Genomic DNA, 14,987 nt, shown 5'->3' with positions numbered 1-14,987 from the left:
TATCATGATTTTTAGTACTCCGTCTCTGTCTGTTTGCCGAGTTATTTTTTTTCAGTTTCTTTCTCTATCTTTCTCTCTATCATTTTTTTTAACGAGTATTATCTATCCACTCAAATATATAAATAATTAGTTAAATTAACATATACATGAGTACATACGTATGTACATAATATAAATATATATCATAATTTTTAATATATCATCTATATTGTTCTCGTTCTCTCTCTCTCTCTCTCACTCTCTCTTTATTTATCTTTCTTAAACAAAAGCATTCCAGTAAGTTTTGATTGGTTGCAGTAAAACTTTCCCATGTATATCTATAGAATCGAATAATATAATTCATGCAAGTTGTCGATAATGAAATTGTTCGACGAGAGTTTTTCCTCTTGAGACGTGTTCAATACTTTTCTCGAAGTGAATTGAATACGTTTGTATATACATTTGTTTATACGTAACATGCATTCTGATTCTTAAGCAAAGATATGATTTTATAAGAGAAACGTTTGAAAGAGAGAGAGAGAGAGAGAGAGAGAGAGAGAGAGAGAGAGAGAGAGAGAGAGAGATAGAAAAAATATTAATATATTTAAAAACAAAAAGGATGAAATTAACATGAATTACGATATAAAACACATCATTATTATACATATTCTATAAATAAATATAAATATATATATATATATGTGATATTTTTCGTTTGATCGAAAGATACAAACGAATCGGAGCATAGCATCTTATTTTTTTTGTTTTTTTTCTATTACTTCTGTTTCTTTTCCAACTTTTCTTTTTTTTCTCCTTTTTTTTCCCCCTTCTTTCCATTTTTTTTTTTTTCTTTTCTAACGAACGTTTTTATCGATAAGGGTACACGTCCATCAATAAGAAATGTTTTCAGTTCCCGATGCATCTCTTTACGTGCAGGCACTTGACACGAGACTGCAGTAATATTTTCATACGACTTATCGGCATTTCGAGACGTGCTAGATATTTTTATAGTTTTTCTCCTTTTATATATTTAATATGATATCCGTGTACCTTAAATAGATATTTAGTTTTCATTTGAGATTAACATGTTATACATATATGTAAATACATATATATCTTACTAAAAATCTTTTCAATCTTTTCGATTAACCTAATTAAAAGAATCTTTTAATCTTCTGTTAATTTTAAATTGAATATTATAACATACGGGATTCTTATTATTTAATTTTATAATATATATATATATATATATAATTCTTTTATCATTCCATTTATCATCTTGCATATATATTTTATTGTATATATATATATATATATACATATATATATATATATATATATATATATGTTTAGTTAAAAGCAAAGAAATTATGAATATTTAAATTGTATGCAGTTAGTTTTAAGATATTATATATCAGCTGAATTATCTATGATGATAATAATTATCGTTCATATGAGAAAATTCATAACGACGTATAATCAACTAATGTATATCTAATATCTAGTATCGTAAATCTCATGAATTTATGATAATTATATACAGATAAAACGTATTTACGTGTTAGAAATTTACACGACATAGACAGATACGCAAACATTTTCATAATAGTTTTGGAATGATATTATATTCTTTTATTTATTTTTTTTAATTTCATATAATCTATCTATCTATCTATCTATCTATCTATCTATCTATCTATCTATCTATATATCTATATCTATATATATATATATATATATATATATATATATATATATATATATATATATATTATAGTTGCAATTATGAAAAAAAAAAATAATTGAAGAGACGCAATTATATTCAAAAATTATTACGAGTCTGTACCAGTCAATAAGTTTGTTGGCACCGTAATTAGGAAATTTATTAGAATATTTCTAAGCAAATTTTATGATATATCGTTGCTAAAGCGTTTATACGAAATTCTTCTCTTGTATTCTTGTAAGTTTATAAGACAGAAAAGAGAAAGATAGATTGGTAGAGATAAAGAGAGAGAGAGAGAGAGAGAGAGAGAGAGAGAGAGAGAGAGAGAGAAAGAGAAAGAGCGATTGCCAAGAAGCAACCAAATGAAAGACGTCGGCATAGCATATAAATCTAATTTTTCCTGTACATTCTATTAGAAAATATTCTTCTATCTCTATTGCAAGAACTTTATGAGAAGCCGTCTATACGTTGGAACGTACGCGATTGGAATACTTGTATTATTACTTTTTTATTTATTTATTTATTTTTCTTTTTCTTTTTTTTTTTTACTTTTATTTTTACTTTTATTTATTTATTTATTTATTTATCTGTTTATTTCGTTTATTTATTTCTTCATTTCTTTATTTACTTGTTATTCATCCTTTTTTTTTTTTCTTCTTAATAAGAAATTAAGGAATTTCTTTCTTAATAATCTCGTAGATCCTCTATTGCCCTATTTCCTTTTTTATTTTGTTCTTTTTTTTTTTTTTGTTCTTTTGTTTCCTTTCTTTCTTTCTTTCCTATTTTGTTTCCAAAAAATAAAATTGGCACGTGCTCACGTTAATCAATAACAAACGTCGCTATAATAATAATTATAATAATAATAATAATAATAATAATAAGTATGAAAGCGTTAGCATATTATAATATCAATCGGAATTATAATAATTTGATATTATAATAATGATTTTCTATTCGATTCACTGGCTTGAAGAAAAAAAAAAAAAAAAAACATGATAATTCGATTAAATTTTTCAACGATATATAATCACCCCGATCATTGGGTTCACTTAAAATTATTAATAACAAGTTATTAATTGATTGTGTGATACTGATATGCTCTCAATATTCTTCAAAATTGTACGTCTTATGTGTTTAGGATATAATAAAAACGGATAACATTATCCATTCCAACTTTCTTTCTTAATTACAATCTCGTTAAAACAATCGAAATAGATCGATAAATCTTTTGTATGATTCGTTATTTTATCAAACGAATTCTACGTGGGAACACAGCATCGAGGAATAATCCGATCATTAACATTCGTCTTATAGACGATTATTTATCCATTGGCAGCCATTAATAGCATACGTTATTATACATTTTAAAAAAAGATATATAGTTTGTTGCTTCCAAGTAAACACATATTTGATAAATATTTGATACGTGACAATAAATAATAATAATTAATACGAGCAATAATTATTATCTATAAATATATCGAATGATATTGGAATAATTATTATCGTACATATTGAACGATATTAGAGATTGATTGAAGTAAGCAAATGAAAAAAAGAAAATAAATAGAAAAAAAAAATTTTAATTTTCATCGTATTTAAAATAATTCTTCTTCGTTTTATTAATATCTATAAATTTTAACTTTGAAATATACATAAGTACGTATAAATGAAACATATGCTCGTTAATGTGTTAAATTCTTTTTACGAATATTCACTTACACGTAAATTCTTAAAATATTGATTATAATTTAAATATGTATTCTTTTCTATTTTTCTTTTCTATTTTTCTTTTTTTTTTTTTTTTTCTTTTTTCTTCTTTTTTATTCTTTCCTAATTACTGGGGGAACAAACGTTCATCGATACTTTCTCGACGTGCCTCTCTTGTTAATATATTATCAGATGTTCGATGAATTGAAAAATATTGAATTTTTTTCAAAATTATATCTCGTCATCTAATTTAATTCAAATATCACTTAGATGTACGTGCTTGTGTACTATTAATGGCTATCAACTTATGATACTTATTTCATATGTATCTCATTTGTACTTCCAAATTTGCCGTTCATAACACAGCAAAATGTTATAAACAAAAACTATAATAAATATCTACATAATTATATATATGTATATATATATATATATATATATATATATATATATATATATATATATGTACATGTATATATGTATGCGTTGCGTTCAGGTACTCTCTACACTTTTGTATATAACATTCCATATTAACAAAATAAATAATGTACTAAGGAAATATTAGATATCATTTGTTATAATTCTTTTTTCTTTGCCTTTAACACGGATTATGGTATCTCATTAATTGTAAAATATATTTACATTGATTGTTCGCATTTTGTCTCTTCCAATCGTCGCGGATAAAATTTCCAAAGAATAAATTCAATGGAACTAATTAGTCTCTTTGTCATTATAATGGAATTCAACTGTACATCAATCACACGTAATACGTTTCGAGTATTTTCAATTTAGACGTAAAATTAATTATTTCGTTCTTTCATAGTACGTGGTCCGCACACGGCACGATATTACTTGTTGTTGAAAAGAAAAAAGAAACAAAAAAAAAATGAATAAATAAAGAAAATGAAAAAGGAAACAAAAGAAAAATAACAACAATAATAATGACAAGAAATCAATTGTATAAAAGATAAAATAATTTAAAGTCTTCCTCGCCATGACACACTATCTTCAGAATTACTTTGAATGATTTGTATCTGTATATGAGTGTGTGTGTGTGTGTGTGTGTGTGTGTGTGTGTATGTGTGCGTGTGTATGTGTGTGTATGTATCAAAAAGAAAGAGATAGATAAATAGAAAGAAAGAGAGAAAGAGAGAGAGAGAGAGAGAAAGAGAAAGAAAGAGAGAAAAGAGAGAAAGAATTAACTTTGCGTATGTTTTTTTTTTTCTTGTTTTTTGTTCTTTTTTTTATTTTTTTTTTTTTTTGTCATTAATAATAAATTTAACTAATAATAGGTATCTACTTTTTTTGGCAAGATAACGTTTTGACACTCGAAGGCCCTTTCGGAAAATGGAGAAAATCGATAAACGGTATATTTAAACTATTGATTGTCAGATATAACGTTGAACGTGCTTTAAAAGTGTCTTCTTTTTTTACTTTTCTTTTTCTTTTGCTTTTCTTTTTTTTTCTACTTCTTCTTCTTCTTCTTCTTCTTCTTCTTCTTCTTCTTTTTCTTTTAATCTCTCTAAGACGTTGTTGTTGTTTTTTTTTGTTTTCATTTTCCTTTTTCTCCTTTTTTCTTTTTTTTTTTCTTTTTCTTTTTTTTTTTTCTTTTCTTTTCTTTTCTTTTCTTCTTAATTTACCGATAATAAATATCAATTCAAAGGTGTCATGGATGCATATTTATAATGAAATCGTTTTATCGTTTGAAAATAAAAAAAAAAAAATTAGTATTTAATTATTTAAGATAAAAATCGTATTGATCGTAAAGAAAATTTTTATTAGAAGCGAAGAATAATAAATCTTACGAGGAAACTTTCTTTCAGACTGAATTAGAGCACCGTATCATAGTAGCCAATAAATCACATGTTATTTGTACTTGTATATATATATATATATATATATATATATATATATATATATATTTTTCTTTTTTTGTTTTTAAGAACAGATTTATTCCTCGCGATTGATGTACGCGTTACGATAAACGATAAAATATTTTCATTTTAAAAGGGTCATAAAAATGACGTAAGATATAATTTTTCTATTTCTTTTTCATTTTATAGATATCATCTACGAGAATAATCATTCATCATTTTGTACTTCCATCCAATTGTTTGATTTACTAATCGTCATTTTTAACATTGTCGATCATTCCGATTCAATAATGAAAAGTTGCAAAAGTTTGAGAAATTTTTTAACAAGAAGCGAGAAAAACTTTGATCAATAACATTGCTTCGAGGAAAGTTTGTTTAGAAGGGAAAAACATTGTTTTGAAGTAAAGTTTGTCTTTGTGTATGCGTGTGCATGTACGAGCGTTTGTGCATGTATAAAAATGTTATTATCCTTTTGTTTAGAAGGAGCAAAATGATTTGAGTATTCGCGATCCAACGTTGTTGAAATTAAATTGAACGTTTCCAAAATTTGATCGAGGATAAGAATAAGTCAAAATGGTCGTATTAATGGACGGGGTTAAACGCGAAGATTTGACTGTTTTTCTTTTACTTTTTTTCTTCATCTTCATCTTCATCTTCATCTTCATCTTCATCTTCATCTTCATCTTTTTTTTCTTTTTTCTTCCTTTTAATAATTCGGAATACGATATTATGCTTTTGTTATTGTTTGTTGTTGTTATTATTAGTAAAATAATGTTGGTAATTTTTGTTCTCTTTTTTCCTGTTTCTTTTTTTTTTCTTTTTTTTTTTTTTTTTTTTTTTTTTTTTTTTTTTTTTTTTTTAATGAAGACCGACAGACTCGCGCGTAAACTCGCGCAAACGGAAAGGAAGTAAAACAAAGACAGAAGAAACAGAAAGAAGAGAGAAAAAAAAAAGGAACAATTATCTAATAGTAAAACGTAAGAGTTACCTGTATCAATTAATCTTACGATTAATTTTAGGTTTCTTTAGAATAATAGCGCAAATATTACTCAATTCTTTGTTTCGTTAAATACATTTGGTAGAAAACGTTGGCCGCATTAGATACACGCTTTTTTTCTTTTTTTACCTTTTTCTTTTCTTTTTTTTGCATGTTTGTATTTTTTTTTTCTTTTTTTTTTTTATCTCCTTCAATAGAAAGTTGCATTAAATTGTTGAGGATTCTCAAATTAATCGTATTAATTATTATGACGATAATAATAATAATCATTATTATATCAAGAGTTTTAGACTCCAAAAGTAATGGGCTATTCGCTTGTAATATTACGAGTAGTCATTTAGATGATCTTAGAATTAAATATATATATATATATATATATATATATATATATATATATGTATGTATTTAGGGTTTTTACGTATCGATAGAAACGTTCAATAATTTCTTTTCCATATCCTCTTGAGATCGGCCTTTTTACTTCATTGACGCATGACTTACAGATGGCGGCAAATTGATCAAGGTCGTATTACTTAATCTCGATGTACGAGGCTCAATTTCCAAGGACATGCGATAAAGATCCTTTTCATTTAGGAGCAACGACGTATCCAATAAATAATTCGTAACCTTTGTTATCAGCTCGATATTATATGGTGTTTGCTGGAAATGTCTGATCTCACGGATCACGTGTGCTATCTGCAATATGTATATATATATATATATATATCATTTCTAATTAATTTCCAATGTTTAATTACGGCTTATCATCTTATTATACTACATATTATATTTATCAACGTACCATTCGCATTTTGGAGAAATTTAATAGACCTTCCTCGGTGAAATTCGGTGTACCTTCCTCTATGAAGGAAAGATCGGTAAGATAAAGTCCTAAATATGGAATACAAGGTGGATCGCATCGGTGTAATGCGTCTCTCAAATTTCTAAATCGTCCGTCGGAGGAGACAATATTTTGAAGTTTTTCTATGGTTTGTTTAGTCTACAAAAAATTAAATAAAATTGTTTCAAATAAACGTATTACAAAATTATGTTATTATTTATTATATTATTATATTGTATATTGTATATTTATTATATGTGTACATATTATATTTACATAATATATCATATATATAATTTTTATTTAATATATTATATATATTAAATAAATAAATATATATATATATTTATAATATATAATATATAATATATCAAATAAAAAATAAAAATTTATAAAAGGGTGAGATCAATAATTTTGATCATTTTGAATATCCCTGTCGTTTTTCATATATATATACATAGAAAAAAGATTGTACAGTGGAGAATTATATTCTTTTTTTTTTTTTTAATGGATTTATATGTTTTTGTTTGTATATCAAAAGATTATTTATTTATAAAATATTTGAACTTAAATATTGTTAAGAAATCATATTGATGTAACTAAAATATGATAAAACTAATAGTAAATAAATAATAATAATAATATATATTGATTTATATATTATTATATTATTATATTATATATATATATATTATATAATAAATTTAATAATAAAAATTAAATTAATCATTTTACCGTTTTTGAAACCTTTTCCCAGGTTTTTTTCAGTCTATAAACACTGGTATTGGTAAATGCAGCACAAATTTGTAATACTCCGTTATAATTGTGTAATACTCTGCTGATATCCGCAACTGCTGCCCATTTTTCAATTGCTGCTACCCTACCCGACATATTTGTTCGACGAATGATCTCTGAAACGACTAATTGAGAGACTTCATTGAATCTTTTCGTCATTAATAGAATATGCGGTGCACGTGTCGCTTTATCCGTCTTCATCCATGCTTGGCCAAGAAATTCTCTGTGTAACGAAAATATTTTTCTTATTAAGTATGTTCATTTCTTTTTTATTTTTATCTTTATTTATTTCGTTTTCTTTTTAATATCTTTTCTCTTTCATCAGGATTTCTACATGATAAAAATTCGTAAAATTTTTTTTCTACTTACTCGCTAGCGATCGATACGAATATCTGATGATCCAGATACGTCATTTGTTCGGCAATTTCTAGAGCTGATAAAGTCTCGATACTTTCCTTACTTGCCATCTATGATCGATAAAAAGAAAATGGTTTTCTTTTTTTTTTTTTTTTTTTTTTTTTTTTTTTTTTTTTTTTTTTTTTTATTTCGTTTAATTATACATTCAACTGTAATAATTCATTCGGTCGATTACTTTAAGTTCGAAATACTAAAGTTGATTACGTTCGAGTCGATAAATCTAATTGATTAAATTGAAATTTATTTGACAAAGGAAAAATTTATAATTTAAAAAAAAAAAAAAAAAACAAATTTCTTTTCTCGGAAAGAAACTTTTTTAATCGATTATGCAAAAAGAAAAAATAAATAAATAAATAAATAAATTTGGAAATTAATTAAGCGAATATAAAATTCATTTCGTTAACGATTAATCTATAGGAAATTTATTTGAACTTAACTGTTTGCAACTAGGTTTTTTTTTTCTTTTTTTTTTTTTTTCTTTTTAATTAATCAAATTACAATTGATTTCATATATACTTCTGCTTAATAAACATTTTCGATTAATTAATTTTCTCATATTATTTATAATAAGTAATATGAAAAATATTTTTGATAAATAATAAGAATTATTATTTTATCTTGATAAAAAAATGATAAAAATTATTGATAAAAAAAAAAAAATAATAAGAAAAAATTTTTCAATCGAATCACTTTATATCCTTTGTCGTTTTAAAATAAACGTCCTTTAAAATGAACGATAAGATAAATACAGCTGATTAAATTTCATTAATTTCATGATAAATCATTAAATTGTTCACATTTGTTTTTTATTTTCTTTTTTATAGACACCATTTAAAGAAACAAAATCATTCGAATGTCTAAAGATCATTGCAATAAATTTTTTCTTCCAATGCTCTTTTATTATAATCTTTAAAATGAATTCTCACCGTGGGTGGAGTCAATAGCTTCTTGAGATCGACTTTGTTATTTTCGGGTTCCTCTTTGGTGATCAATCGTAACAATTGACTAGCAGCTTTGTGTTCGGCCGGCAAAAGATTAGGACTATATATGATATCCTCGAGGAATTCTATGGTCAAGTTTTTCAATTTCTGATCCAATTCAAAATCTTGCGCGTGCTTTGAAACCCAATGTCGAAGAACGTTGAGTACACGCATTGTAGCTGCCGTTGACATAACCGATTCCTTTCTTCTATTTTTATCACGGCATGAACCAGTTCGATGATTTCCATCGCTAACACTGCATCTACCAGGTACTTTGTCTGGTGGATTACTCGACGCTGAAGTTGCTATAGCGAAGGCAGTTGCTGCCGTTGATGTACTGCTCCTGAGATATGACAAATTAATTGATAGTACGATATCGATTGGCTAATAACGAAGATCTATTGCAAATAATCGTATAATCGATTCGCTAATTTATTTTCGCAAATTGGCTCTAACCATATGATAAATCTAAAAAATATATATATATGTATAAATATATTTCGCGCTTTTTTCTTTCGTTTCTTTCCTTTTCTTTTTTCTGTTTCTCTTTTCTTTTTCTTTTTTCTTTTTCTTTTTTTTTTTTGTTCTTTCTTTTCTTTTCTTTGTCTGTTCGTCAACATCGACTCTAATAATATTTTTACTTATCTTTCTATTCTTTTTTTAATCATTATCATTGATCATCGCGTAATGTTTCGTCTAATCTACGTTCTAATGTGCAATCTAATCGACTAGCCCAGCAAACGTACAACGTGTAAACGTATAGCAGTGAGCATAGGCATATACTATCGAGGTTCGGAACTATTTCTATTTCGTTTAATTCATCGAAATAATAAGAAGAAACAAATATATACGTATGTATATATATATATATATATATATATACATATATATATATATATATATCGTATATATTCGTATGTAAAAGAGAATTAATTAGAAAATTAATTAGAAAATATTCACGAGAAGTGAGATCAAAATCAAACGGGACCTATGCAAAGTATATATATATATGTGTGGATGTGTGTATGTATATGTGTGTGTGTGTGTGTGTATGCATATGTATGTAAGAGAGTGTGATTTGACTAATGAAAGCACAGGCAAGCGATAGATAAATGTCGTTACGATAATATATTACGTTAAAAGCTGACAAAGTATATGCGTCATGCGTCATTTTTTGTAAATAATAAATAATAGCATCATTTACAAAAAGCACAGATGAACGCACTTACTTACCAAATAGGTTGGGGTCCGATGCTATGAATGACGCAAAACAACATATGAATTACAGTTTAATTAAAACGACGATTATACAAATAATAGAAATATATTCCCGGTTATGGTGATAAGCTAATTTTTTTTCAAATCAGTTTGATCAGGGAGAAACTTTATGTTCCATGTAAATAGAAATATTTATATATTTTCTATCGCCTCTTTGGAAATTTTTTTTTTTCTTTTTTTTTTTTTTTTTACAATATATAAATAGATGTTATTATAAATGAAAATAGAGATAACATATATACATATAATAATATGTATATTGCGTTCTATGCGATAAATACATATAAGTATAAGAAGATAGGTATGGAAGAAAAAAGAATCGTTACATGTACAATAATTATCAAAAGGTACGGATAGTAAATTAGAATGCTAATAATGATATGATAAAGCACCAATGCGTACAAAACGTGAAAAGTAATTTTCTTTTTCTTCTTTTTTTTCTTTTTTTTTTTTTTTGCCACATTAAATTGTTTTTTCTTTTCTTTCCTTTTCTTTTTTTCGTTCTTTTCTTTTCTTTTCTTTTCTTTTCTTTTCCTTTTTTTTTTTTTCTCTTTCCTCTCTCAACAAGTGACCAACGAAATAGAGATAATTTTAACGCACGTTGTACACAAAATTATTATTATATTCACAGATATATTATACATTTATATAACACGTATCGATTCATGATCGAATATTTAAAGCCCTAACATTACAGACCTTTGTCTTTTTTGGAAAAAAAAAAATAAATGCAGCGTAATAACAATTCTAAATTCGAATAACAATACAAACCATAATACACATACAAATATATATATATATATATATATATATATATATATATATGTATACGTTACATACGTATGTATCTAACGTGTATCCATATATAGGTATACACATATATATATATATATATATATATATATATATACATATATATATATACATATGTATGTATATCGTATATGTATATTTAAAAGTCTACATGCGCACTCTGATTACGTACAAAAATCACACGTACGAGTTATACGAAGCTCGAAACCAACCTTCGATGACTTTGTCGGAAACTGGTCACTACCACGCCGGCTTTACTGGATACCTGTTGATCATGCTGAAAGTTTCCTTGCGATGAAGATAATTCATTCTCTTGAAACGATCGTCTACTGGCCCAATAATTCTATACGAACGAACAAAAGATATAACAAATAAGGCGATGATTATTAAATGATCGCAAATATATGAGCCGTTTATTTTGAAAGTGGCCTAACTCCATTTGTCAATTTTTTCCGATTGTTATAATTACATGTACAACTTTATCTTATTTATCAGTAAAGCATTTCAGGTTGCTTATATTCCGAACAAATACGATAATTCTTGACACATAAGTTTTCAGAGTTAGTTCAATAATTTAACCGTTTATTTTGTTTATTTTCTTTTTTTTTTTTTTTTACTTTGAAAATCTAGATGAATAATAAATTGTTTTGTAATAAATTTATGTTTGTAATTTTATATTTTATATAGTTAAAAAATATTTTGAATAGCATAAATTATGTTTTCGAAGTGTTTTAAAGATATGTAAAATAAATTGAGTATTGTTTTTTTCAATTTGAAGCATCTTAAATTATGTTGAATGGACTTGGGCACCTTCAAATTTTATAATGAATCTGATTGTTAATTTTGAAAGTGGCCTAACTCCATTCTTGATAAGAAAACGCATATTATTCACTTAATAATTGCCACTATTTTAATAGGAATTATAAATTTAACACCCTTAGATACACTTAAGTAGTATAACTCATTAGTATCCTATACGTATATTTTTAAATTCATTGAAACGCAAACCCTTAAATATCTCGATTTGAAGATAAATGGAGTTAGGCCACTTTCAAAATAAACGGGTCATATATATACATACAAGTGAGTCTCAAAAAATATTTGCAAACTCACCGTTCAATTTTAAAAGATCATTACTACGTTTTAATAATCGTAACGATGATGTTATCGGTAATAAAAAAAATTAATATATGCATTTATTTATTTAATCTTTTAAAGACTGAAAGAAAAAGAGAGAGAGAGAGAGAGAGAGAGAGAGAGATATCAATTTTATTTAGAAATTAACATTTTAATATAAAAAAGAAAAAAAAATAGGAGAGGAATAAAAAAATCATAATAAATGCTATACTGATTACTTAAGAAGTTCATTCATTTTAAAATATTTAATTCTGATTCGCTCGTTCGTCGTAACTTTGTTATTAATTGAAATGTCTCTTATTTTCTCTTTCTTTCTAACTTCGATCAATTAAATATAATCTTAATGTTAATTTTCTATTGTTAAGTAAATGGATAATATTTTCTTTTTCTTTTCCTTTTCTTTTTTTTTCTTCATCAATTTACCATCTTCGTTACGATTCTATAAATACATTTATCATCATTTCTCTCTTGTTAAAGAAAATATTTTTTCCTTTTTTTTCTGAATTTGATCAATTAAATAATCGGGATGTTAATTTTTTTTTTTTTTTTTTTGATTAAAGTTAAGCAAATGCATAATTTTTTTTTTCTTTCTATTTTGTTTTTCTTTTCATTTTTCTTTTTCTTTTTATTTTTTTTTTTTTTTTTTTTTTACTTTCATCAATACCATCCTCCTTATGATTCTACATAAGCACATAATAATGATATTTTACGTGTTAATTAAGAGGATAATTTTGTTTCGATTTGGTGTACGAATATTTGAGGATAATAACAAATGGATTTTTTGAAAAGACGATTTTCGTTCTATTTTCGTAAACGTACTCCCGCTACGGTCGAAATCGAGCCACTTCTCATTCCAGTAACTGGCGCTGAAGCTACGGAAGCTCTATGTTCCATATGATGTTGATGATGATGTTGATATTGTTGCTGATGTTGATGTTGATGCTGATACTGATGTTGATACTGAGTTTGATTAGAGGTATGTTGAGTCTGAACAATTGTCGATGATGCCTTCTCATCGTCAGTACATTCCTTTCTTTCTTTTTCAATCTCGTGATCTTTTATTCGTGGTGTTGATGGTGTAATAGGTGTAGTAGGTGTTTTCTCTGCGCTCTCAGAAGAATCCATTGACTTATCTGACACCAGCGGTTGATCGGCATACGTAAATTGTACTTCTGTTTGAATTATATCGTTATACGTACTTATATTTTTTTTTTGTTTCCCCACCCCCCCTGCCTCCATACCCCCCCCCCTCCAAAAAAAAGAAATAAAACTTATAATCTATTTTATTTTATTCAATATTAATTATGACGAAACTAACGATCGATTGAAAATCAATTAATTCGTTACAAAAAAAAAAAAAAAGGATTTAATTTCAATTCGATTTATTTATATACGTGTACGTGCATTGATTGAAATCGATCGGTTTATAATATTATTATTTTATATTTTGTGTAAATAATGTAAATATATTAATCCAAAAATATACAATGTACAATTTCAAATATTATAGAAGTAATCTCGATGAATATTCAAAATATTTAATTGAAATTAAATTTAAATTGAATATAAATCAATGTTGCTTGTTCAATAATAATATCCGAGATACGTTTAATATAATTCACAATAAATAATTTGAATTTATTTGAAATTTTTATTTGCAGTATTAGATTGGAGTTTTGTGCAAAATAGAAATAGAATTATTAAAAGTCATTGAGTATCATTAAGATCCAAAATTAATCTATCCAATAGTGACGTTAATGTTCTCAAAGGATAAACGTATGTGAAAAATTAATTATTATGAATTAACTTTTAATTTTTATTTTTATCAAAAAAAAAAAAAGATAAAAAATAGAAAAAAAAAAAAGGAAAATACTAATTTAAATGTTAAATATTATAAATTAACGTTACGAACTTACCATCCTTTGAAGCTGATCCTGTAGCTACAGGCGTATCTATTTCCTCTGAAATACCTCTAGAAATTGTGCCTCCCTCTTGAGGACTAGGATCAGATCCAGATCCAGAACCCGTCGATCCAATCAGCGTAACCGAGCTTAAATTGCTCGGCGAAGAAGGTGCGCTTATCACTGTCGCATCTGTAATTAGATGATAGACTTAGAAAGATAGACAAAGAAAATAAATCTCTATTAATTTGTCATGATAAAAAAAAAAAAAAGATAAATAGTTGGTTGTTGTACATGCAAAGCGAACTTTTCATTGTTGCCACTTGACACGTTGTTTCATTTATTATTATTATTATTATTATTATTATTATTATTATTATTATTATTATTATTATTATTATTATTAATATTATTATTATTATTCTTATTATTATTATTAATATTATTATTTTTATTATGATTTTTATTTTATTTCATTTTATTTTTTCTCTTTTAGCGGTATTATTATTCTGTTTTTTTCTTTTTTTTTTTTTTTTTTTTTTTTT

At 25.6% G+C, this 14,987-nt stretch overlaps 1 protein-coding gene across 5 annotated transcripts in view; it reads right to left on the bottom strand.

Annotated features, from left to right (window-relative positions):
• Positions 1 to 5,926: 5,926 nt before the first annotated feature.
• The window catches only part of LOC124954022 (ras-specific guanine nucleotide-releasing factor 2-like), a 69,927-nt gene continuing 60,866 nt past the window's right edge, over positions 5,927 to 14,987 (bottom strand). For 3 of the 5 annotated variants that reach the window (XM_047506224.1, XM_047506221.1, XM_047506222.1), the window contains 9 exons: positions 14,458 to 14,634; positions 13,361 to 13,713; positions 11,617 to 11,747; positions 10,547 to 10,567; positions 9,260 to 9,656; positions 8,286 to 8,383; positions 7,857 to 8,139; positions 7,083 to 7,280; positions 6,655 to 6,976 (listed from right to left, as the gene is read on the bottom strand). In XM_047506224.1, coding sequence (XP_047362180.1) covers positions 6,758 to 6,976; positions 7,083 to 7,280; positions 7,857 to 8,139; positions 8,286 to 8,383; positions 9,260 to 9,656; positions 10,547 to 10,567; positions 11,617 to 11,747; positions 13,361 to 13,713; positions 14,458 to 14,634 — 1,877 coding nt within the window. In that variant the 3' untranslated portion in view covers positions 6,655 to 6,757. The other 2 variants (XR_007102413.1, XM_047506223.1) reach the window with 2 other exon arrangements.

Source organism: Vespa velutina, chromosome 14 (genome assembly GCF_912470025.1).
Source record: "Vespa velutina chromosome 14, iVesVel2.1, whole genome shotgun sequence".
Taxonomy (NCBI): domain Eukaryota; kingdom Metazoa; phylum Arthropoda; class Insecta; order Hymenoptera; family Vespidae; genus Vespa; species Vespa velutina.
The sequence above is the reverse complement of the archived record's forward strand: the minus strand, read 5'-3'. Positions and strand labels throughout refer to the sequence as shown.